Genomic DNA, 25,159 nt, shown 5'->3' with positions numbered 1-25,159 from the left:
GTGGTGTGTGCATGTGTGACAGGCAAATCCCAGTATCTGGCACAGGCTTTTCAGCTGCCAGAACAAGGACATGGAAGGAGTCCTTCCTCTCCAGCATCATCCCAGCCTTGTGGTCACTGCACAGCAGCATCACGGCATGAGAGCCATCAGGTGTGCAGGCTTCAGAGTCCTCCTCAGTTCAACCAAATTGGCCACTGGGGATTGCAGCAGCTAGTTGTACCTCTCATCTCTGTGTGGGAAATCGGAGAGATCTTTCTGCCAAGCAAATTCAAATGAGCAAAATGACAAACTTTTTGTTCACATTTGTGGTTTTTTTTTTCCCCCCATTTGGAAAGGCTTTGGAGAAATTTCTCAAAGGACTGTCTCAGCAACTTTCTTTCTGCTTCATCACTCTGAGCACTGCAACATCATCGAATTAGTCAAAAGCAAGCAGTGGTGCCTCTCATTTTTCCAAACAGCCAGATGCTCTTTCAGAGGTGAGACAGCAATCCGGTGCTGTGCCTTTTCAAGAGTGGGGGATGGCAGGATTCCTCTTTCTTTTCTTAATAAAGAATTTTGCTTTGAAAACAAAAGACCTAAACTTCAGTCCCTTCTCAAAAATCTACTCTGGATCCAAGAGAACTTACTAATGCTGAAATAGCATTTGATAGATCTGTCAGTGGAACCAAGGCCAGAAAGTAGAACCTTGGATCTTGGATCTGGCATTTAGGACAGTGATACTTCATTCAGAAAAACAGGTGTCTCTGAGGACAACATCTTCAGGATTTGTTCCAGCTCTTGAAAGACACTAGATTGGGTTTGGAAGTGAGTCATGAGGATTTCTTCAAAGGCTGATGTTAGCCAAGTCTAGTGAAAGCCCCTCTTTCCCCTTTGTAGCAGAAGAAGAGGCTGCTTTGGCTGCAACTTTGCTGCAGATGTCTAACATGGCTATTTTAAAGTACCTCTTGGGGGAAATTTGCTTTCTCCACTGGCCATCTGGGAACCTATGAGAAGAGCCCTTTCAGCTTACCTATCACCAAAGTGCCTTTGAAAACATTATATTGAGGCTGAGTTTGGACAAGGCATCTTGGCTATCTCAGCAGTGTCCCCAGGACATGTGAGAAAAACCACCTTGAATGAAAGTAGGCAGGTCACTCCGTCTCTGCTGCCAGTTGGGGTAGTCAGACCAAAGAGAGGAAAACAACTGTCCTGAAAGGCCTTGTTTGCATCCCTGTCTGAGCTCACAAGCAAGGTGATTCCAAGAAAAGTGCAGGAAATATTTGTAAAATTAAGCAGTTGATTTTTTTCCCTCTCTGGAAGAGGTCAGTGCTGGCACAGCCCATGGAGCACACATCAGCAGGTCTTCTAAGGATGGACATCTCTACAGCTTCCAGCCTCCTTAGCTAACACTGCACAGAGTCCAAATGCCAGCTCAACACCAGCACAGGTGCCAGAGGCATAACCAAGAATTTTGCCTAATGGTTTTGTTGCAGCTACACTTGACTGTTCTTTTAGCAGAGAGTAAGTGTGGGGGCAGCACCTTGCTCTCTTGTACACAGCTGTAAGGCTGCCAAGTAAGAATAGCAATAAGCAACCCATTTCTGCACCAATTGCAAACACACAGTGGGACACAGCATTTGCTCCTGAGCATCCCACCTCTGATGTCTCCTTTTTCCTCAGGATGATGTATCTCACTGTGGGATGATCCTTGAGGCTAGCAAACAGGAACAGGGCCCAGCTCCAGCAATTTCATCCTACTTGTAATGCACAAGGTAGCCAACTACAGCGATGACTTAATTCAAGCATCTGGTCTTTTTCCACGCCGTTGGCACAGGTACCAGCATTTATGGTTTTGCTGGTGTGCAGACAATGAGATTACGTGAGCAGCTTTCTAGCTGAGTCCTCCAGCTGCTGCTGCTGCCAGTTGATTGATTCATCTCTGAGATTCCATCACATCTGCAGATGCCCATTTAGATGGGCTTGCAAACGCCTTCCTGGAAACAGCAGGTCATGCCAGGCATCTGCAGGCATATGCTCACTGTCATTTTTGAGGTGCCTGTGGAATATCTGACATGGTGGGATCTGCCTGGCCAAGTGTCTCTGTGCCCTTAGAGAGGTACTGTTGGCCCCCAGGAGGTTCCTAACTCTCACTTTCCCCTCTCAGCCGGTAAAGCTGAGGGATTTCTTCCATCTCTTTTTGGATTTTGAGCTTATGTCTTGATTCTGGATCAGATATGGATCAGCATGTCTGAGCTACAGGAGAGGCCTTTTGTTGACTTGCAGTGGTGTTTCACTTGCCTCCATTCTCCCTTCAACTTCAGTCATCTCTGCATGGGGGATAAGAGAAATGCTCGGTGACATCTCAGAAGAGATATGAAGAACTGTCCTTGAAATCACCAAACCCTAGCCAGAGACTGCTGCTGGGAAGCTTGCAGGTCTGTGGGACAGATCTGCCCAAAGGCTGCTGGAAAGCCTGAAAGAGGTCAAAGAAAGATGCAGAAAACCTGAGGACTTTGTATGAAAGACACAGTCTCCTCTTCCTCCTCGACAAGGTGTTTCACCTCACCCAGAGTACAGCAGACAAGGCAAGACAAGACACTTGGCTTTCCAAGGAATTTCATTCAGTAATTTGCAACCAGTAAAACAGACGCTACCTTTTATTTGGCTGGGGAGAACAGGCTTTTCAGAAGATGCAGGTTCACTTTGCAATTGAAACAAAGTTTGTTCTCCTGTGCTAACCTGGGATTTTGAGGCTATGATAGGGCTCAGGGCCAGAAGGCAGTGTGAAGCCCTGGAGATGAGTATTTTTTGAGAGATTTAATAGCTGGGCTTGACTTGGAGGGAAAACAGGTAGATCCGCTGGATTTTCATCCTGCTAATTCTGTCTTGCACCCAGAAATTCTCTAAATGGAGACAAACAAGACACTTTGCCTTTCCCCCTTTCAAGTGGGCTGATAGAGGGCAGCAGAGTGACTATCAATGGCTTGTGGTTGTCCCCAGAAGCAGCCAGATCAAGGCTGGTGCCATGGCCATGTGGACTAACGCAGCGCTGGCTTGTTTCTTCCTGTGGGTACTTCCCAAGGTACAGCTTGGTTGAGCTGGGCTCAGGAGCCTCAGGGTTACGATTAGCAGGAGATTTTTCTCTTCCCTCTCATAAGCAGTTCAGCTCTGCAGGCAATAAGTTGAGGGCAGATGGAGCATGAATCCCATGCCTGACAGCCCAGGTGGGAGACACCAGAGCTCAAAGGGTTGTTAGATATCGCAGGAGTGAGGGCCTGAGCCGGGACTGGCATTGCAAGGGAGTCTCAGCCCCCCGTGCAGAGCTCTGAGCGGGGTGGAGGAGGCTGCGCTCCTCCGTTTCAGTCTCTGGCCATCAGAGCACTTATCGCTGCTGCAGGAAGCAGAGCCACGAGGGCCCTGGCAGGAAAAGCGTGCAGCGGGATGGGCAACGAGGCACGGTGCAGCACCGGGCAGCCTGCTCCGGGTGCTCTCTGCGGGCAGCACGGCCACCGTTACTCAGAGTTAACAAAGAGACGGGGCCTGTTGTCTTTGCCTTCGCCTGCACATCACAGCGGGTGAAATTGTTTTGTATTTTATCTGATCAAAACCCTTTTACATACTCAAGCAAGCCAAATTGGCTAAGAACAACTTTCTTCTCTGAATGGCAGAGAAGAGTAATTTCAACAAAAAGCTGCCCGTGTTGCACTTAGGCATCTTTTCTTGCACCAAGCTGGCCACTTCCACCCTAAGGCATGCAGTGTTTGGAAGATAGCCAGGAGCCTACTGTAATATTTTGGCAGCTGAAAATTGCTCTGTAAACACACAAAAAAATACTGAAAAGTTAGAACAAAGGGAGATTGCCTGTAAATGAAATATTTTGCATAAGCTGTACCTAAAGATACAGGCTGGAGGCAAGGTGGGTGGTGAATCTGAATTTGTATGTAAGTATGTGTGTGTCTCCCAGAGACTGTTTCGAGAGCATGGTGTTGGTGTGAATTATGTCTTGGGTGTGAGAGTCCTCCTTTGGTCAGTGCCCAAAGCCTGCCGCTGTTAATGGAAAGGCTCATTACTGACTTTAGTGGGCATCTGGAAGACTTTTAAGAACTGACAGCAGGAGCAAAATAATTGCCAGAGCGCGTTAGCCTGGTAGTCTGTTGAGCAAGGGCAAAGGCAGCGCTGCCGTGAGTGGCGAGGCTGTGCCAGTCGCAGCCTGTGGCCCCACGCGGTGTGACCCATCCAGCTGGGAAGCTCCTGCCCAAATCTGGCCAGCACCGGGGCACTCCGCACCGTCCCTTTGGCGCTGGTGGCGTGGGTCTGACTGCGGGGTGAGCTTTGTGCATGTAGACGCTGTGAGTGATACCAGTCTTCAACTGAGCGCTGGCCAGTACAGCCAGTGTTGGAAGCGTCCTTGCTCCCCCAGCCTCACAAATGTACTGAGCTTTGTGTAAGCAAGCAGTCTGTTTGCTCAAACAGATTCACCCGGGTAAAATCCCTTGCCTTCAAAAGCATTTGCAGCATCTGTAAAGGTCAGGAAGAGGAGAGAGAGCTGTCTCTCTCTCCCAGGAGCCACCTCTTTTTTCCTGGGTTTTTTCCTCTCCTCTGCGCATAAACGCAAGCCGGCTCTCTGCAAACCTGGCTGGTTTTGCCATGAGGCTTTGCAGATAAACGTGCGCGCTCCTCTCCTTCCCTCTGGCTCCGTACTTGTCTTCACAGGCGTGGGGATTGCCTCGGCTTGCTTTGCTGAAGGAAGAGGATCGGCTCTGTAACCCCACCGGTGCAGATGGTGGGGTGCTAAGAGTTGGCGTGGGCTTTGGGTGCCAGGCTTGGAGAAGCACACGGCTTCAGTCCCACAGCCAACACAGGGCACTGGTTTCCTGATGTCTTTAATGCTCTTGCACTCGTTTGTCTGAGAAAATGTCTATTGTGTTTTGGTTGCCCTCGTAGAAGGTGATTCATTGTCTTGGCCAACGCAGAACGTTTCCTCCCCCTCCCTCGGTGCAACATTGAAGTTTTCCCTCTTGCGTGAGTGGCGTGAGCTAGTTCGGAGCGATCGCTCGCTCCGAGAGGAGCCCGCTGGCGTGGCCCCGCAGAGCCAGCCCCACACCCGCCAAACCCCTGGCCTGGGCACCCACCAAGCTTCGCTCCACAACCCGCTTGCCCACATGGTTTTTAACCCTTCAGTTTCAGAGAAGGAGAAAACAAGCCCCTGAAGCCCTTACCTGCTCGGATGGAGAACGACCGCATGTTTGGTGACTTGTGGGGAAAGAGCAACATGCCCGTGGTCCTCAACAACCCCTACTCTGAAACAGAGCAGGTAAGACCGTTGCTCGTGCTGCCATGGGTGGGAGGGGGCTCAGAATTAATCTAGTGGGTCTCCCAGTATGGACAACGCAAAAGGACTCCCTTTGCTGCCATGGGGGCTCCTGATTTCAAGGGGGAGGAAGGAGCTCAGCACCAGGCAGGATGGCACCTAGCACAGAGTAGCTTAGGTGTCTGCAAACACTGCAAGGCTCCCTGCGCAGTCGCGCCCAGAGCTGCTCTTGGTCATCAGCCAGCAGAGATGTCGTGGTGGCCCAAAGCTCCTTAAATCACCCCTCGGTGGAGCTATGGTTTCAGGGCATGGGATCCACGCTGTGGTCTGCCCTTGAGCGTGCCAACGCAAAGGCCACGGCACCATGCTCCCACCCTCCGGCACCCTCTCCTGCAAGCTGCCCCAGTGTGGCTGGGGGACACGGAGCCCCTTTGGGCCACAAGCCAAATTCCCCTTGGCTGTACTGAGAGGGAGCAGCGAAGCTGCGGCTCAGCCAGGGTGTACATCTCTGGAGAGCAATATTCCTCCAGGCAAAGGGGCTGAGACAGGGTCAGAAGCTCAGTGGGGAAAACAGGGGTAACGCGGTCATTCTCAGAAACCTTCTCTTGGGATCGCCGTCACTTTCCGCGGCGAAAAGCCGAGTCATGTTGTTAAGCTCGTTTTGATTTGTATGAAGGCAATTCAACACAGCACTTCAGTTAATATGTTGTACGGTGCCTTTTCATCTCCGCGCTCTCCACAAGCGTAAATTCTCAGGCTTCCCTGCCAAAAGTGGATTAACTCCACGTTTGTAGCAAAGCCAGAGACGCAAGGCGGTCCCTGCCAGGCCAGAAAGATCACCTCGGGGAAAACATGATGTTACCTCAGTGCGGCCAAGTCCGCTCAGCCAAACGTGTCTCCCAGATGGGATTAACCAGCAGCGGGGGCAGGACCATGGGATACCAGTCCTGGGACCATTTGGTCTCCTCACCTGCCCTCTCCCCACAGGATTTCTCAGGGTGACTTAGTAAGGAATATTTTCCAAGAGAGGGGAGAAAAACAGATTAATGATGGCATGAAGACTTCCAAGAAAATCAGCGTTGCCTTAGCTCAGGAGCTTCCTCAGTGGAAAGGGCAGCACCACATGGGACTGGCCAATGCCTCTTCCTGGCTCCCAGTGAGCTACAGTATCACTCCTCTTCATTAACGTGCTGCCTGCAGGCCAGAGCTGTTGTACTTGCAAGGGCCAAAACAGTGTAGTTAACACTCATATATCGAGCCTGGCATCAACGCCCCTGCAGCGTCCAGCAGCTCTTCCTGGTCCAGGACCCACTGTTCTTCCAACAGATGTTCTCCTTTTTCTGAAGAGTTTCCAGACTAAGATGAGATGCAAACACAGAAACAGGGAGGTAACGGGACATGCTGTTATCACCTAAATGACCCTGTGAGCAAGGAAGGGAGAGGAGCATGCTGGCCGGTGTCCTGGGGCGAAGCTTATGGCAGGGGTCACCTCACACTGTCCTGGAGACCTGACTCCTCAGCATAGAGTTCATTAATGCCTTGCGTTGCCTGCTCTGCACTGCAGAGTGGACCTCCGCCTCTCTCAGCCTGCACTCTAAGGGCCACATCCTGTATCTTCAGTGAGGTGACAAGATCTCTTCATATCAGCAGAGATGAATGGGGCTTGGTGGTGCTTGGTATTTCACGGGATGGCTTGCTTGTGGTGGGTTGACTCTTCCCAGGTCCCCCTTTCCTGCTGTGCTGGGAGCACCACCAGTCTGCCTGGGAGTCCTGAGCAGAGCGACGTTCACGTGCATTTTTAAAGTGTGCACAAGGTGTCTGACATAAGTGGGGCACGTGAGACCTGCTGTTCAGGGAGCCTGAGATAATCCTGATCGTGTCAGATCTGCTGCCCATTTCTGGCCAACCTGTGTTGAGTGCTCAGTTCGGAGCAGTTGCTGTCCTCCCCTCGCCAGCTCTCGCAGCAGCGTGGGTGACTGTACCATGGGTATCGCCGTATGTCGCCATACGCAAGTGGGTGCGTCCAAGAGCTGCAGCGCGCTTCGCTCAGCCTCTGCAAAGACGTCCCTGGGCAGCCCCGTGTCCTTCCTAATGCGCAGTGGCAGGTATCACGAGTCCATCTCACCCAAGGACAGGTGACACTTGGGTCCCTTTCCCCTGGCAGTAGAAAAAGAGTGTGTTTCTGCCTTCTTTGCTAAGCTCCTTGCATGTGTGTGTCTGTTACTATAAGCACTTTATAACCTTCTGTTTTCAGAGCTTAATTTCTCTCTGTGTTAGGGCTGCTAAAATCCCCAGTCTTAAGCTGCTATTAAACTCATTTTTGTTTTTTTTCATTAGATGTGCAGGCTTTCTTTTTATCCTTCTTATCCCCAAATCATTATGCCTCCTCTGCTGGAAGCAGTTTCATTTTTTTCACATACTCCCTGCAGTCTCCAGAGCTTGCAGCCAGCCTCCCCGCTCCCTCTGTAGCAGCTCTCCCAAGCTGGATGTGGTCAAGGCGACAGCAACCTCGACGCGTCGTCTCCACTAAACACCCGCATCCCAGCCCAGGTTTCTCAGCTGGACTGAGCTGCAGGATGCCTCCAAAACTAACCCCGCAGGCACTTGTTTCCCAGAGATTGCAGTTTTCCGGGTCAGTGCTACATGGAGGGCATCTGAAGACAAGCTGTGCTTGGGCCAACGGTACTGTGGGGAAGACTGAGCTTTTGCCACTGTGAATAGTTTCACTGAGCTTGTTGCAAACGGCAGTTAATCAGCGTTTAATGCAGAAATGGTGACGAGCCAAGCCAGACATGAGCTTTTTATATGTGTTGTTCTTAAAGTGGTGTTTGGTGGGTTCACTCGTCCAGGTGGGGAACGTTCAAGGGCACTTGCAATAGGGTGCTGAAAGACTAGTTGGACCTGGGTTCCTCTTCTCAGCTTCTCAGTCTTTTTTTTTTTTTTTTTTTTTTTTTTTTTTTTTGCAAACTCATGCAGTGTATTTTGCTTGTTCCCCAGAAGACCGATTCTCCTGGCACTAAACCTTTCTGACAGAAAAATGTTGTGATTTCACTAGACTGGGTCCGGCATGAGGCATATTTTAGCCTGTACAGACTGATTTGTTAGGAGCAGCGCAGTAACCACGGGGGCGTGCAGGTGCGTGTTAGCAGGGGAAGGGAGTCAGCTCAGCTCCTGGCTTGTGCGGATGATTTACAGCTTTATAAGGAGGGAAAATACATTTTCAACTAGCAGAGCTAATGTAGTCTGGAAGGAAATGTCAGCAGGCTAATACATCTATGACCTGGGATAATGCTCCAAGCCTGGTTCCCCCCATAGTCAATGCATTTCAGCAGAGCCGTCCTTGCAGGGTCCTCTGAAGCCTGGCTGGGAGGCAAGAAGAGGAAGACTGAGGACCTATAAAGCTCCCTTGGGTCTTCAAAAAGCAGAATGCTCCCTGCCTTTTGGGGCCCAAGAAGAGCCTGGGGCTGGGTGCATTTCTTCTCCCTGTCTGTAAGCCGCAGACAGCTCGCAAGCTGCATGCCGGCGATAAGTGCCAACCTGCTCTGTTGTAGAAGATGTTTGCATAATGCATGTGCGCCTGGCTGCTACCGGAGTCTCTCCATTTGTCCCACTCTTGAGTCACTAATATCACAGCTGCCTAAAACATGAAAGGATCTGATATAACCTCCCTGACAGAACCAGGGGTAATATTTGACTTCAGACAGGCCTCACGGGGGAGGCATACACACACGTGGAGCACTTCCCCATGTTCTCCTAGGCGCCGCTTTCCCCACGGCTGCTCTGTGCTGCCGCTGCCAGGCCTGGTGACTCTGCTGCTCGTAGGTGGCTGACCCTGCTGGCATCCCAGCGAGTCAGCATGCTTCTTCACCACGGCCCTCTTTCAAGAAGGACACAAACTTTGCAGCTGCCTGCAGGGAAAAGACAAAAAGGGAACGGAGTGGCCCGGAGCAGGCCGTAAGGTAGAACACTCGAAGGCAGAGGTGAGGCAGCCGGCGTCCGCAAGTGCATGCACTGAGCGTTTGCTTGCTCCGAGGATGCAATATTCCTCCAGCTGGCTTCATAACACGCTGTCGGGCCATTGCTGTTTTAGCAAGACATGTTACTGTTTAGCACACCTTCTGGGCTGCACTGGAGCCCTGACAGCAGATCGGTGCTGGTAAAGCTAACCCAGAATAAAAATAGTAGTGCTAGAGACAACCAACACTTTCTGCTTTAGCTGATGCTTCTCATTTGTGTCTGGCAGGTGGAGGTACAGATGACGGTTATTGTTTGCTTGCATTTTTGAGCACCAGTTTTCAGCCATGTTTTACTACACTTGTTCAGGGTCACTCTGAGTATCATTCTGTGGGAAGAGCATAGCGGACTGTCCTTTCAGGCCCAAAGGCTGCCCACGTGGGTTCGGTGGACACAGGTGGCTCAGGAAAGAGTCAGGAAAAAATGACAAGAAAGGTACGCATGTTAAAAACAAAAACTGGGCAAAAACATGGCCAGCATTGCCACCAGAGCGATGCAGTTGTGTCTGCAAAGCTGCTCGTTCGGAAAGAAGAGCTTCTTCCACTGTGGGCTGCTTGTTTTTCAGTTGGTCATTCAGTGAGTGAGTGTAATGCCAAATTTATGCTATTGCTGCTAGTCCATGAGCTGCACCTGTGACATGAGCCCACAACGATGGCTTCCTCCAGGACCACCTAAAAGGATTGTGTAACTCTGAATGGATCATAAAATGCATGCTGAGGGCAGGGCTATTTTTATGGGGTTTTTTGAAAAAAAATCTTTCAGATAAATTAGAGAGGGACACAAGCTGCAAGGTTCATGTAGAAAGTCTACATCAAAACCTACCCCAAGCCCACATGTACTCTGCAGAGATGCCAGGCCTTTAAGTGGCACCAAATTTAAATGGGTTTTGACAGCACGATCTGGCCTGGGATTTTTTTACCCTTGAAACCTCCAGCAGATCCTTTGCAATTGCAGGGATTGAAGCCCACCCAATTGTAAGATCTAATTCCCTGAAGATATGTCTCAGTTTCCAGGGCTGGCGTGAAGCTCGCTGCCACAGAAGACGCTGGTAGATGCTGATTCTCTCTAAGTGTCTCAAGTGCTTGGAGTGAGCAAGGGTTACAGTGCAAATACTAAATATTATATTTGAAAACGTGCAAACGCAAGCACTTGGAAGCAGAACACACAGTCAGGTCCTCTCATTGTAAGTGTTCTGCTGGCCAAGCACGCTCCTTATGTCGAGATATAATTCACGACGTGCTAGATGAGCACACCCTGACGTAGATATCAGAGAGGGACGGAGATGCAGAGCTGTGACTGAAGTAATCCAACCATGCATAATTCAATAGCCTTTCCATTTGCATACTTTATCCATCCTTACTCCTATATTCTTCCAGCACTGATATCAGAGACATGCATTTGGTCTGCTTGGAGGAATGATCAGCTCTGTCTCGGAGTGCTCATATCAGTGAGGCAGGCCTTGGCACATGTAAAACTTGAGCAGATGACGCTCCATAAGAAGATATATCTAATATATATTTTAGGAGGAAAGTCTTCCGCTGGGAAATCTGAGCATAATATCCTCCTAAGTCATTTCTGTCTCTATCTTTCCGCTAGGTTTGGCTGTCCAGTAAACAGAGTTAACTTCCTAATTGCACTGAGAGTCGATTGCTCCGTTATAGGATCTCAAATGCTGCCAAATATTTGCCAGCGCTTTAAGAGATGCACCTTGTGTCGCCGTATTATCGTTATGATTTAAGTACAAGCATCCACAGGAGAAATCCACTAATCCAAGATGCTGCTTGTGGCTATGGCCTGTCTTTTTCCTGTATCTCACTGATGAATATTAACCTTGTACCTGATCTTCACTGTTGTCTAGCCACCGCCATCTGGACGGCAGTCCCCAACTAAGAACACGGTGAATGGAAGTCCTTCCAAATGCCCGCGCTTTGTCAAAATCAAGAACTGGGAGACAGGCTCTGTACTTCATGATACCCTGCATCTCAAGACAGCAATGGTGAGTAGAGTTGAAAGGACTGGCCACAAGTTGTCTGAGCATAATTGAGTGGATTGCAGCGTTTTCAAGATGGATTTGCCTATAAATACTTATCTAAATGAATTCAGGCCAAATTTCCTGGCTCCTGCGGTATCTGAGTGTCAGATCACTGGATGCCGGTGCACTAAGCTAGGTGAGAGGGAAGTCCATCTGGGAGGAATAAGGAAAAGCATATGACTTCATGCCAGGCTGCGGCATGAATCTAGTGAGCCGCAATTCACAGAATCATGGAATGGCTGAGATTGGAAAGAGTCTCTGGAGGTCATGTAGTCTGTATCAGGTGGGCTAAGAGATGACTATACATGCTTGAGTTGTCCTACATGTTACTCACAAGTGTGAAAACAAATAATCTGGGAATGTCCCGATTTGTCAAAATTTCACCAACTTCAGTGCAGCTAATCACCAACTTCCCCCAGGCCTGTTCACGTAACCAATAGTGATTTGGAAATCCAAGACCCACTCATCACTTTTTGTCCCATCAGGCTACTGCGTGCACCGAGCAGATCTGCATGGGCTCAGTAATGACCCCCAGCCAGCATGTCCGCAAGTCAGAAGATATCAGAACAAAAGAGGAGGTGCTTCTTTTGGCTAAGGACTTCATTGACCAGTACTACTCCTCCATAAAGAGGTAAGTATTGGCTGGAGAAGGTCACAGACCCTGGCTACTGCTCATGCTAAGGTATAATCTTTCGCTCTTGCAAGTCAAGGCAAGGTGAGATTATGGTGTTCCAGGTGCAGCTGTTTCTTTAGTGGAGTTTTGTTCATAGCGTTGATCGTGTGCCTCAGGGCTAACTACTGACCTCTGCCATTTGTCCTCCGTTAGCTGAAAGCAGACCTATGTGTGCGTGCATGTGTGTGCGTGTGTATGATATGGCTACTTTCTTGCATGTGTGCAAGAAAGAAAACAGGAGTCTCTGCCCTCCACCTGGGCTGGTGACTGTTGAGTTCTCCTTTCCTCACACGTGCAGGTTCGGCTCCAAGGCCCACATGGAAAGGCTGGAGGAAGTGACCAAGGAGATTGAAGCCACAGACACCTATCAGTTGCGAGACACAGAGCTCATCTATGGAGCAAAGCATGCCTGGAGAAATGCTGCCCGCTGTGTGGGCAGGATTCAGTGGTCCAAGCTACAGGTGAGCACAGGCTCATCTGAAGAGGGCTGGCAGGTGGCCTGCCAAATGATTCTTTGGAGTTTTGGAAAGGCAATTCTTGCTCTTCAAATACTCAGGGGATCACAACATGGGTACAGCTGTGGGTGATGAAAACACAGAGCAGCCAAGCTCTTCCCAAAGGCTTTGGAGGTGCAGAGAAAGGGAAGAGAGCTGCAACTGCAAAAGCATCTGTGGGGGAAGGTGCAGCAGAGGTGTCTGTGTCTGAAACCTGGCCAACTGGAAGCTGGTGCTCTAAAGAACATTTTCCAAAGTCAGATACTGTTGCAATATCCCACATGCTGCTTCCAAAACTGTAGCTTTGCCTAGAGAGTGGAATCAGGACACACTCATCTTTGGTACAGTCAGAGAGGCGATGTAGGAGAAGACTTGGCTCAATGCTTTTTTGACTGAGCTGGGAATACACAGGTAGGATCTGAATTAATGATCTTTAGTGGAATTTGGATTCTCCTGGTATGAAAATAACAAGTTGCTTTGTAACAGAGCAGAGCTTAATTGCTGAGCAATTCCTGTGGCTACCTTGTGCAGGATATTGGCACTGCTGGATCCAGGAGGCTGGGCCTTCTTCGCTCCCAGTTCAGTCTTCAGCTCTTCTGTTCTCCTGTTTCTTTCAGCTAATTTAAACTCTAGGAGAGAGCAACTTCTGCAAGAAATTGTCTTCAAGCCTCCAGGTGGCTCTTCTTCCCAGTTTTCCCATCCTCTCTGTGTTCCTCAGACCCGGCTTATACCTGTCCTATTTCAGTTTTGAGTCTTGATCTTTGAGAGACCAAAACTGCTGGTGGATGAGACAGGAACTGCAGTGGGTTGGGAGCACTAGACTGGGGCTGTTCTTGCTGAAGCAGGAGATGAATCAGCTCTCCAGAGCAGAAGAGGCAGCAACATTATATTTCCCCATGTTAAAATGGCAGAAAGCATATAATGTTGCAGCTCTAGACAACTGATGCATCACAGTGACCCCTTGGGCTTTCCACTGTGCTGTGTTTCTTCTGCTTGGCTTTGCTCTATGCACTGGAGCATGAACCTTGTGTTACAACCTCTATTGCATCCACTGTTTCAGGTGTTTGATGCTCGAGACTGCACCACAGCCCATGGGATGTTCAATTATATCTGCAACCACATCAAATATGCCACCAACAAAGGGAATCTCAGGTGAGCCACCCAGGAGTGATCAGGGTCTGAGGGCCTTTGGATGTGTGTCAGCCCAGCTCTGGTCCCTGCTGACTTTGTCTCCTTCAGTTGTTGCTGCACAACAGGATGCTTGTAGCTGGCATCTGTCCTGGGGAGCATTGGAAGGGCTCTGATGCCAGGGCGAAGGTGTCCTGCTGGTGCATACATATCTCTGTTCTTGCTCTTCATGGGACCCAAAAGGGTAGATTTTCCAATTATTTGGAGCTTCCTATATTTGGCCCTTCCTCCTGCATCAGATGCAGAATGTGGACTTCTCCTCAGATCTCTCTGAAACACCCTGTTAGCAGCTAACTTCTGCACGGACCTGAATTGATGGAAATTCCCCAGACTCCAGATCTGGGAGCATATCTATCTGAGTTTTCTTCCTGTGAAGAAAACGTATTAAATGATCCTCTCCTCCAGTGTTTTGTGTCCTGGCCAAAAGTACCATTCTCAGTCCACTCCCCACCAAAGGGCAGGAAGTAAATTTTACTTGCATTGGTCGAACAAGAGCAAATCCTCTCTAACCGGATGCCCAGGTGTGTCTCACTGTTCTCATGAGGTATGGAAACATCCTGCCTTGAATTTTGGGGCTGGTCCAGGCCACAGGCAGGTGTGGCCACATGTGGAGGGCACGCAGGTTGCACATTTCCCCCACAACACTTCTTCTCCATTTCTCTGATAACCCCTATTCTGTGCTCTTGTGACTTCCATGGCATTCACTAGTGCTGCCTCTTCCTTCCAGATCTGCTATCACTATATTCCCACAGCGGACAGACAGCAAGCATGACTTCCGAATCTGGAACGCCCAGCTCATCCGCTACGCTGGTTACAAACAGCCCGATGGGACTATTCTGGGAGACCCAGCAAATGCGGAGCTGACGGAGGTACACGGCTGAAGCCTTCTTTCCTGGGCGTCATGGGCATGTGACCAGTGGGGAAATGCAGCATCTGTGGCCATCCCAGGAGCACAAATAAGATGAAGCATCTACACAGGATTTTGCTAAATTCCAGTCCATCTAACACAGAGACAGACAGACAGCAGCTGAGGACAGATTGCTCCTAGCATGGCAGATTTATCAACCCATCATGACTAGCCAGGCAAATCAGACGGGGTGCTTTACACCTGCATGAGGAGGATGAAGGCCTATGTTGGGTCAGGCAGGGCTCATTAGATCCAGACAAGTGAGACTTAACTGTTTTCCCAGGAATGAAAGCTGTTCCCACACATGCGGGAGTTGGCCATAACTGTACCAGAAGATTCTTGGTCTTATGCAGAGAAGGGGAAGCTTAGTAGTGCCAAGGGAACTGTCGTTGGTGGTCATGTGTGCCCACCACTGACATCGGCCCGTGGGAACCAGAAATGAGAGATGTGCCTTATGCTGCTGCCCTTTTACACTTTTCTCACCCATTCAGCCTCCCTTCTCCATCCATGCAGGCACAGATGTGGTAAGCAGCTTTTTCAGAGCCATGATCCTTCCTGGGGATTTCATTCTAGACTCACTTTCACTGCGTTTCCCCTGGGTGCCCCTTACACTGGCCATAGGCTGGCTGTGACAGGCAACCGCTGTCAAAGCTCCTTTGGACAGAGAATATTCCTCGACTGTCAGGGCTGAGTGGAGATGCTTTTAAGAGAGGCTGCCCAGTGCCGTGCGACTCCCTGCCCACAGAGCTCGGAGGGCACTTTTAACTCCAGCTTGGGCTTTTAACTCCAGCTTTGTTTTGGCCTTAGATCTGCATTCAGCAAGGGTGGAAGGCACCATATGGGCGCTTCGATATCCTGCCTCTACTCCTCCAAGCCAATGGCAATGATCCAGAGCTCTTCGAAATCCCTCCAGAGCTCGTGCTGGAAGTGCCTATCCGGCATCCCAAGTAAGTCAGAGAAGGCCCCAAAACTCCTCAAGGAGATCAGCAGGACTCAGCTCCTCTGGCTTCAAACTAAGCCAACTCCTGTGCATGGCCTTTCCTTGTCATGGCTTGGGTGCTTTAGTACTCTCTTTGCCAGATCTTCCCTTCCCTCTGCATGGAAAGCTGGCAGAGCCAGGGGGTAGAAAGCAACTTGTATTCTTGCCTCAGGGCTGTCTTCCCTTTTCTTGAAGTCTGTCAGGACTTACGTTGCTCTATAACATTCCTGGTGTATTACCCACTCCTCATAAACAGCCCCTAACGAAGGTATACCTCCACAGACCATTCTTGAGCACATGCATGCATCCTTGGGCCTGGTGGCTCACGGCAAAACAGTCTCCTGCATTCCCCTGCCTGCCTTTGGCAGGGGAGGTTTGGCTACTTGCCTAATCCTGTTGTGTCCTGGCAGGTTTGAATGGTTTAAGGACCTGGGCCTGAAGTGGTACGGTTTGCCTGCAGTTTCCAACATGCTCCTTGAGATTGGTGGCTTGGAGTTTTCTGCCTGTCCCTTCAGCGGCTGGTACATGGGCACAGAGATTGGGGTCCGGGATTATTGTGATAACTCTCGCTACAACATACTGGAGGTAATTCACTACTCCTCGTGGCAGGCCAGGCATTCCTCGTGGTATATTGGGTACGTGTGAAGTTGCTGGGACAGTGTTAATCTTGGGTGGGAGAGTGCAAGACATGCAAGTCTCCCTTACAGGTAGCAGCTGCAAAGCAGTTATGTTCTTCTGCTGCCATATAACCAAAGAAGCTACGGGGCTGGCAAGTTTTACTATGTCCTGTAAGGCCAGGTGGTACTAAACAGAACAAAGCTGATGTCTATTAAGCACCCCCCAGACCTTTGAAAGCATCGTATGGGTCAGCAGCCACCTGGTAAGCTGGGTGCCTGTGACTTCTGTGTGCCTGCTAGGGGTCAAGTGCTGAGGGAAATGGTGGGGATCAGCAGGTACTGAGATGCTCAGCGACTCCTCAGAGACATGCCTGCCCACAGGGACCCTCCAACTGGCCCATCTGGGGGAACTGCCAGGTGCATTTCTGTGGCTTGGGAACTCCCTGCACCAGGGACTGTGTGAGTCAGAGATGAGGCCAAGCTGTGATGAGACGCTGGCACTGTGGATGGAGGAGGAGGAGGTGGAGGAAAAATCCAAGTCTCACAATAGCACAAAATGCAAGATTGATCTGACTCAGCTCCTTTCCCCTTTCAAGGGGCAGGCTGTGTTACTCTGAGGAGGTGCATCCTTCTTGACTAGCTTGAGAGCTCACTTGGAAACCAGAGGGCTCAGAACAGGTGTGTGCATGTGTATGTGCACACATGCACATGTGTGTAACTGTCTGGGAGAAGGACTCTAAGTGGAAGAAAAAGGCTGAGAAATAATAGAGTTTGGAAACTACAGAGGTCCGGCATGGGGTGTAAAAGCAAGGGCCTGTTCCTCCCAGCACCTGCTTTACCATTTTCTCCCACTATCCCAGAGACTCTCTGATCTCCTCACCTCCCCACAAAGACCAATGGCTTTCTATGTCCCCTTTCAGCAGTCTACGGGGAAGAGGGAAGAGGGAGAAGGCCATACTTGCCTTGCCCCAGTCATGGAGAGGAAGAAGCAGGGCCACATCTCCTCAGAGGAAGGCAAAACCATCTGTCATTCATTGCAAGGGTGCTGCCCTGTCCTCTATGTGCCTTGAGTGACATGACTCATTTCTTTGGGTTTCTCATTCTCTCAAGCAGAGATCTTCAGTTCTTCTACCATGTTTTGTTACAGCAAGTGGCCAAGAAAATGAATTTGGATATGAGGAAAACCTCCTCACTGTGGAAGGACCAAGCCTTGGTGGAGATTAACATTGCTGTCCTGTACAGCTTCCAGGTACCTGAGCAGCAGGACTCACTGCTGTGTTTGGGTGAGGCCTGAGGGATGCAGGGACTCAGCTCCTGAGGGATGCATGGAGAAGTATGGAGATACCTGCCCAAGGATAGCAACGGCTACTGATATGCTTAGTTAAAATTGTGCCGTACCTTCCTAATTTCAGGCTGTTCCAGGAGCCTGCAGTGAAATTTAATGATCTCTGTGCCCTGGATGTTGCAAAGACAGCACTTCCACAGCCTGAGCTCTGCCAGTCCAGGGGGAGTACCCCGAAGGGGCAGGTTCCAGCCCTTCTGTACTGTCTGAGACAAGAATTGGCAGTAAAGACATCAAGAATCTGGCCCAGGCTCTCCCCACACTTGCACTTAGAGATGTAGATGCACTAAAGTGCCTGAGTTTGATTTTCACTGTCTGTGGAGTATTAACCCACAGTTCTTGGCTCTGCTCTCTTCTCTCTCCAACAGAGTGACAAGGTGACCATTGTGGATCACCATTCGGCCACAGAGTCCTTTATCAAGCACATGGAGAATGAGTATCGATGCCGTGGAGGCTGTCCTGCTGACTGGGTATGGATTGTTCCACCAATGTCTGGCAGCATCACCCCTGTTTTCCATCAGGAGATGCTCAACTACCGTCTCACACCGTCCTTTGAGTACCAGGTACTGTCTGCACGCCCTCCTTCTTCCAGTGTTGCATGCCCAAAGGTATAAGCAAGAGCAGGGTAGAAGGTGGAGGAACCGGGAGACACAGCAAGAAGAGGGGCATCAACCAGTCTCTTGATGAGCTCATCACTTCAACAACTGTCCCTCGAGTCAGTGAGTCCATAGACGTATCTAACTGATGATCCCCTTAATTTGGTGTAATAACCAGAACTCCCTTCTCCCAGGGGGCTGGCCCTCTGCCCCTCCTTTAGAGCATGGGACAGCTTAGGCCCCAACTTGTACTTTTGGTTCAAGCAGAACAAAGCAGAGGTCCTCCTTTTGGATGTGCCTAATTTTGCTCTTTCGTTGGTAAGTGGGGAAATGCCTTGGCAGTCACTGCCTCCCTCCACTCTCCAGCTTGCAAAATTGAGTAGATGACTCCTGCCAGCCTGAGGATCTAAGAATTTTGTCAGGGGCTCCTGCTCAACAAGCTAAGCCACAGGCTGACATGAAGGTGCTGGAATATTTAGCACTTCAGACCATGGGAAAAAGGGCCCTAAGCAAACACACTCATTAACCAAACATCCCTGCTCTGGTGGTTTTTCACACAATGTGACCTTTAATCAAGAGCCCTTAAGGAACAATCACAAAACAGAGCAGTCTGTTCATTTTTATAATCAATCCACCAGGAACCCCGATGATTCCTGGCCCTGATTACAGACAACAGCCTGCAAGAGCACTGAATTATCTTCTGTGCATTTGTTCTTTTCTTCAGCTGACTTCCCTTCCAAAGAGCCTCCCCCTGCAAAAAAAAAAAAAAAAAAAAGAGAGAGAGAGAGAGGGAGAGATTTGGTTTGGGGAGGGGGAAGGATGTATTTCCATTTCCTCCCTTTTCTGGTGGTGCCCGTTTTCTTTTTGCTTGTTGCTTATTAATGCTCATTTTAGCGATGAGGGGGCATTTGACCAGATGCTGCTACAAGCCAGCAACATTTTATTATATTGCAATTGTCTGTTCATACTTAAATGCCCACATGCCCCAAGAGACCCACGAGCTCCAAGGATCAAGAGCCGAGAAGAGGGTCTGAGGCCAGCTAATCCTCCCATTCGGGACTAGGGGAATTCAGTGACAAGCACCATGGATACAGCATTTCTCAAAGAGCTAAGCACTGTCCATCAGCTGCTGCTGCTCTTCTTTCTCCTAGCCGGACCCTTGGAACACTCACATCTGGAAAGGGGTCAACGGGACGCCTACCAAGAAGAGGGCCATTGGCTTTAAGAAGCTAGCAAAGTAAGTACCAGTGAGCTCTGAAAAGCCCTGGAGTGCCATGGACTTGTCCTGGTTTTGGGCAGCTCCACTTGCTGTCCTGCTGCCCTAAGGATGAGCGCAAACTCCTGGGTGCTGAGCTGTGAGCCTGGATCCAAGACCACTGAAGCCTTTAGTTGCCAAAAAGGACATTCAGGGAAACAGCCCTTTGAAAATCCCAGTAGATCTTCATAAGGTGTGTGGATGGGGGCAGACGTATACTGAATATTGCATGTAGTCTCTGTTCCTAAGATGTGTCACTCTCCAGTAAGGTGATCTTCAAAGCTGAGGAATCTCACTTCTTGGGATTATATCATCTGTTTCTCCTTTCATAGCCTCCTGGGGCAAAGAGATCAGTCACTATTGTTCATTGTAATGCTGACACAAGCAAGATCACACTCTTGTCTGTATTTCTCTTACTGACTCTTCAGCTGCTTGAGGAGCAGTTGTCTTTAGAGGGTATCTAAACCTCTGACTGTCCCCTTTGCAAGGAGGAGGGAGATGGGAATAAGGAATCTTCCTACATGTTACAGTGATCAGGACCGCAGAATTGTGCAGCTCTTGCTTTTTAGAGTAAAGCTGAGATTCAGACATCCCTTGTAACGGGCTGTGCAAGCCCCTATCCTGTGCCAAACGCTCCTAAGCTCCCAGTCAGCAGGAATCTAGGAAGGAAGTGTAATTTGGCCCCTTTGACTGATCCTGGCCTGAATGCCTCCCTTGTGGGCCATTGGCAGGGAAGTTTTTGTTGGAGGTGTTTCACTGAGGAAATAGAGCACTGGGCCAAGACTGAGGAGGGCTGGGTCTGCCCTGGTATCTGTGCCCAGGCTGCCAGGTGGCCTTGTGCTGTTCACATTTCCCACGCTTTAGTTTCCTGTGTGCCCACTATCAGTTTGTTCCCACTCTTCAGCTATCACCTACTGCAAGCTATTTTCCATGGTACATCTATTAAACATGATCAACAGCTGGGTCATAAATACACTCCTCAGGCTGGCACTGGTGCGTGGGTCCAGGCTGCAGCCAGGGCCTGGTGGAGAGCTCAGAAAGATTAATTGAGCCATTGAGTTAGGAGAAACAATGGATTTTATTTGTAGCCATCGTGTGTGCAGTTGATAAATGTTTTTATAAAAATGAAAGCCTGGCAGGTAAGTCTTTTTAAAAAAAACTCTCCATTGTTCCTGAGGGAGGGAAGGTTTTTTTTTTTTTTTTTTTTTTTAATTCACCATTAATCCTGCCTGGATCTGAGCTAATCAGCTGAACAAGTGGCGGACCAAGCCCAGCAGTTCTGAGTGTTGCACCTGGCACTGGTTTTGCTGTGATTTGGATGCCTGTTCAGACTGGTTGTGCTGGTTCTGGCCAAACCAAAGGGTTCAAATCTGCAGTCCCTCCCCAGCCTGCCCTTCCCTCCCTGGCAGTCAATGTAAGCCCTGGAAACGGGGGACACTACCATCAGGGGAAAGCAAAGGGGTGACATTAACATGCAGAGCTGCATTCAGAAATGATTCTATAGCAGCGAATATAAATCCTCATGAGACTGACTTGGAAGTGGAGCCCTGCTGCTGGGGAAGTGCTCCGTGGAGATGAAGCCCTCTAGCCACACAGGAGGGCTGAAGGTGGTAGGAGGTAACAGTTTGGGAAGGTTTCTACCCCTTTTCTCCTCCTTTTTCTTTTTCCCAAGCGAAATTTTGAATGTACAGAATTTCTCCCCTCCTTGGAAATGGTAGCCAGCTCAAAGACCACTTGGCAGGAGGGGCAGCAGGAAGTTGGCTTTCTCCTGCCAGCATGACTAGTGTAGCTGCAATCTCCGTTCCTCCATAGCTTGTCTGCAGGAGTCTGAACCAGATCACCCTGCACTTGGGGTAGTGCTGATCCTGTTCTCATTGGACTTTTATCTTTTGCTACTTTCTGGAGAAACTTTCTTTCCAGCTCTGAGCTGTCAAAGTGAATCAAGCAGCCCTTGGTTTTTTTAGAGGCCACATAAGATGCTCTGTGCTCTCTCAGCCGCCCTACTGCCCCTTCAGTTTTGCAACACACGAGGCTAAATCCAGACCTCAGCTCTGACCTGCCTTTCTGACTTTCCCGTTTACAGGCTTGATGAACCATTTAAAAAGGGTGAAGGCGTTCTGCATTTAGGGAAAACAGTGTTCATGTCCAAACCTTGCACTTAGAAACGGCCCTACAACTGGCCTAACAAACCAATGCTTGCCACGCTAGGCTCAGCGCCCCTCTGTGCAACGCAAAGCTGGCTCACAACAGCCTTTCTTGTCCCCCATTGCTGGGCGTCTGCTGATGCAGATCCAACCACCAATACTAGCATTGAAAAGGAGCCAGTGTTTCTAGTGCTTCATCACTTTGGCCGGGATTAGAGACACAGGTGACCTCTCAGAGCCTCTCTGCCCTGCTGTCAGAACTGAGCCAGTGGGGAAAACTGGAGCGAACACATCCAGTCACGATTCCAGCCACAGGAGGTATCCAGCTAGACAGAGCCCTGCAAACACGCAAATAAATGTACAACCTCTCAGCCTCAGGAGGGCTGTTCCTCTGAGTAAAGTTCATAGCATCGCTGGAGTGCAAATCAAAGGGACTTCAGACAGCTTTGTCTGACCTTCTGAGTGTCTCGGGGCTTTCCGAGTGATATGTGGAGCCTGAGCACTTCTGCTTGGCTAGAACAACTCCTGTAGAAAGGCAGCCAGATATGATTTAAAGACATGAAGAGACAAAGAAGCCAATATTCCTTCAGTAGCTTCATCTCTGGTTAGGCTCTGGCTTTTGCTTTGAAGTTATCTGCTAATCTCGATGACTGCTATCCCAAGTTCTTATTTTGCTTCTCTGTCCCTGCAGAAAGAGCTCTTCCAAACCTGATTTAGCTTTTTCCTCCTTTTATCTGCCCACCAAGGTACTTCAGCTCTATGTTCAAGCCCCTACCCCAATACAATCTTCCTCTCTGATAAGACAAGACAGATAGGCTCTTCCATAGTGTCCATGTTTGGCATATTACACCAAAAATGTGTTCATTTAATAACAAATATGCTCTGAATATACTCTGGACTAGAAGCACCAATAAGGAGGTGGGCAATCCTATTACTCTTTGGATTTGTTCTTGCTTTCTAGAGCTGTGAAGTTCTCAGCCAAATTGATGGGGCAGGCCATGGCCAAGCGAGTCAAAGCAACCATCCTGTATGCCACAGAAACAGGGAAGTCCCAGGTCTACGCAAAAACTCTGTGTGAAATCTTCAAGCATGCTTTTGATGCCAAGGTAGTGTACTAGCTCCCAGCCCCTGCAAGATTGCACACACCTGTGAATAGTCCAAGGAAATAAATAGCTCTTGGGCAACAAATGTGATCTTTCCCATCCCATGTGGCCCCTCAGCAGCTGTCAGAATGAGGCCTAGTGGGTCTTGGTTACTCAAGAGAAGCCTGCATGGCTGCATTTCTTGCTAATGAACAGCATGAACAGAATTTCCTGCTAATACTCCAGCAGGTGTTGGGGCTACATTTGTATTCTGCTTCTCAGGTAGCCCCAAAGTTTTGAGGGGAGATTTGTCCATATCCTTTAAGTCCCTTGTTCTCATCCTCCTAGTGCAGAGATTTCTGCCAGGGCACTGGCATGGAGTCAGCCAGGAGATGCATTTCCCACCCTTAGGTAGCAGGGGCTCAGCAGACTGGCTGGTGGGAGGTCTCCCCACCTAAAGACTCTTGCTAACATCTCTGTTGCTCCCAGGTGATGTCCATGGATGAGTACGACATAGTCCACCTAGAGCATGAAACCATGGTCCTGGTAGTCACAAGCACCTTTGGCAATGGAGACCCACCTGAGAATGGAGAGGTATGACAGACCACAGGGACTGGCAACCACTGCATGGACATGGGCAGAGGAGAGGTGGCGGAGAATGAGGAGAGCATCTGCTCTGAGCTCACCTTTTGCATGCTGAAATGGCCTGAAACAGGTCCTGAGTATTGCATCATCCTTGGTGCTGTGCCTATCTCTGCTTCCAGCTCTCTGAAGTGGGGATATCTACTTATTCCCTCGTCAGCTGTGAGACAAATGGACCCAGGCCAGGTTTTAGTCATTACTTTGGTTCCCGCAGCTAGACTTGCAAACCTGATGGCCTTTGCTGTGTTTTTTGTTTGTTTGTTTTCTTTCTTTTCTCTCTGTAGAAATTCGGCTGTGCGCTAATGGAAATGAAGAATCCCAACTCCAACCTGGAGGAGAGGAAGTAAGAGTGCCACACACACACCGCTACTCACAACCCCACTCACACGCCGGCTCATAACCCCGGAGAGCAGGCAGCCTCAGCAGCTGGGACAGCCGACTCTCTTGGTTTTCCTCCTCTCAGAAGGGAGAGAGAAATCCCAGCACAGGTTGCGAGTTTTCAATGGTCAGAGGGATTGGACCTGCCTTGAGGAACAGGGGGTAAAGTAGGTTGTGATCACAGGGAGGGCAATAGCACCGAGTCAGACGTGTGTGGACTCCAGCTCGTAATTCCCTTGTATAACCCCTGGCCACAAATGTCCCAATGGCAAGGCACTTGGGACACATCCATACGAACCTGCTTTTTAGTGCTGCCCCAGCCACTGCCAGCCTCACCCCCTGGACGCCGTGGTGAACACCAGTCTTTTGCAGGGGGTCCCTAAATCAAGATGCGGTGAGGTGGTGATGTGCCTTGCATCTCTGCAGGCGGCCACACGTGAGTTGTAGCATTCACACGGGTTGTTAAAGCTGCTCTGTCACGGGGGATGGAAGCACAGCTGCCGACCGACAAATACTTTTCAAAACTGAAGAGTTTATTGAAATACCAAATCTGTGGTTCTTTTCAGTTTCCTTTTGGGATTTGAGACTGTAGGGCTAGCATTTTAAAGTTTTTCTCTGCAGCTGTAAGAGACAGGCGGCTACAAAAAAAACAGATAAAATCAGGAATTCACCCATAATCATTAAGTCCTATAGCTGAGGCATTCAAGGAGACATAAAAATAGTGAGACTTGCAGGAAGAGGGGAGTTCCCAGCTGTGTGGATGTAGGCGGGCCGAAAGGACAGAGAGGATTTGAGAACCAAATCTATCTTCTTGCATCATGCAAAAAATATTGCTAGGGAAAATAAGAGCTGTTATAAATTCTGGCTGTGATTTTTGTAACACTGAGTCCAGAACCAGTACCTTGGAGACAGGGCTTGGGGTTTTAGAAAACTCTCATTGGCGAAGGACGAGCCTTGAGCATCTCTGTGCATGTTCCAGAGGTGGGGAAGCGAGGACAGCTGGCAAAGTGTTAATCATTTGGGGACCTTCTCTTATTTTAGCTATACAGTACAATATACTCTGCTCAGCTGAGATACTGCTTTACTGTGGTGTCTCTCCTGAGTTAACATAGCGATGCACGCAAAGGTAAAGGTTGCTGGTAAAAGGCTGCTCCGTAATCAAGGTGTTATCTGTGCTGTTGGTTATGCAGCAGCCCTCAAGTGGCCTCCTTACTGTGCAGCCAAGTCATCTGACAGATCCCTGCAGGGCTTACAAGCCAAAAACCCATCAGGTTTCTAATGGTCTCATCCCTTAATGGGGACAGCTGGCAAAACAGGACACGCAAGCTGCCCTGAAGGTGTCTGGATGAAGAAGGTGCCAGGGCATTTTGTAAGTGGCTCTCACCCCAAAGGATCTACTTTTTGGAGCTGGGTTGGTGCAACATACAGTTGGGTGCAGAGGTGCCACCACCAGCAAGCCAGGCAGATTTGAGGAGGACAAAAGCACCTGAGCTCAGTGTTGGCTGCCCCAGTCACCTCTAAATGTA

The 25,159-nt window shown here is 49.5% G+C and overlaps 1 protein-coding gene across 2 annotated transcripts in view; it reads left to right on the top strand.

Moving 5' to 3' along the window:
• Window positions 1-25,159, top strand: part of NOS1 (nitric oxide synthase 1) — a 51,988-nt gene that overhangs the window by 7,112 nt on the left and 19,717 nt on the right. For both annotated transcript variants that reach the window (XM_062590435.1, XM_062590436.1), the window contains exons 2-15: window positions 5,161-5,293; window positions 11,163-11,300; window positions 11,822-11,967; window positions 12,308-12,470; window positions 13,564-13,655; window positions 14,419-14,560; window positions 15,406-15,545; window positions 15,988-16,162; window positions 17,342-17,443; window positions 17,905-18,099; window positions 19,284-19,369; window positions 22,493-22,637; window positions 23,103-23,207; window positions 23,540-23,598. In XM_062590435.1, the coding sequence (XP_062446419.1) occupies window positions 5,161-5,293; window positions 11,163-11,300; window positions 11,822-11,967; window positions 12,308-12,470; window positions 13,564-13,655; window positions 14,419-14,560; window positions 15,406-15,545; window positions 15,988-16,162; window positions 17,342-17,443; window positions 17,905-18,099; window positions 19,284-19,369; window positions 22,493-22,637; window positions 23,103-23,207; window positions 23,540-23,598 (1,821 nt within the window). The remainder of the gene's footprint in view (window positions 1-5,160; window positions 5,294-11,162; window positions 11,301-11,821; window positions 11,968-12,307; window positions 12,471-13,563; window positions 13,656-14,418; window positions 14,561-15,405; window positions 15,546-15,987; window positions 16,163-17,341; window positions 17,444-17,904; window positions 18,100-19,283; window positions 19,370-22,492; window positions 22,638-23,102; window positions 23,208-23,539; window positions 23,599-25,159) is intronic.

Source organism: Rhea pennata, chromosome 17, assembly GCF_028389875.1.
Source record: "Rhea pennata isolate bPtePen1 chromosome 17, bPtePen1.pri, whole genome shotgun sequence".
Taxonomy (NCBI): domain Eukaryota; kingdom Metazoa; phylum Chordata; class Aves; order Rheiformes; family Rheidae; genus Rhea; species Rhea pennata.
Note: the sequence above shows the minus strand (reverse complement) of the source record. Positions and strands in the feature narration are given on the sequence as shown.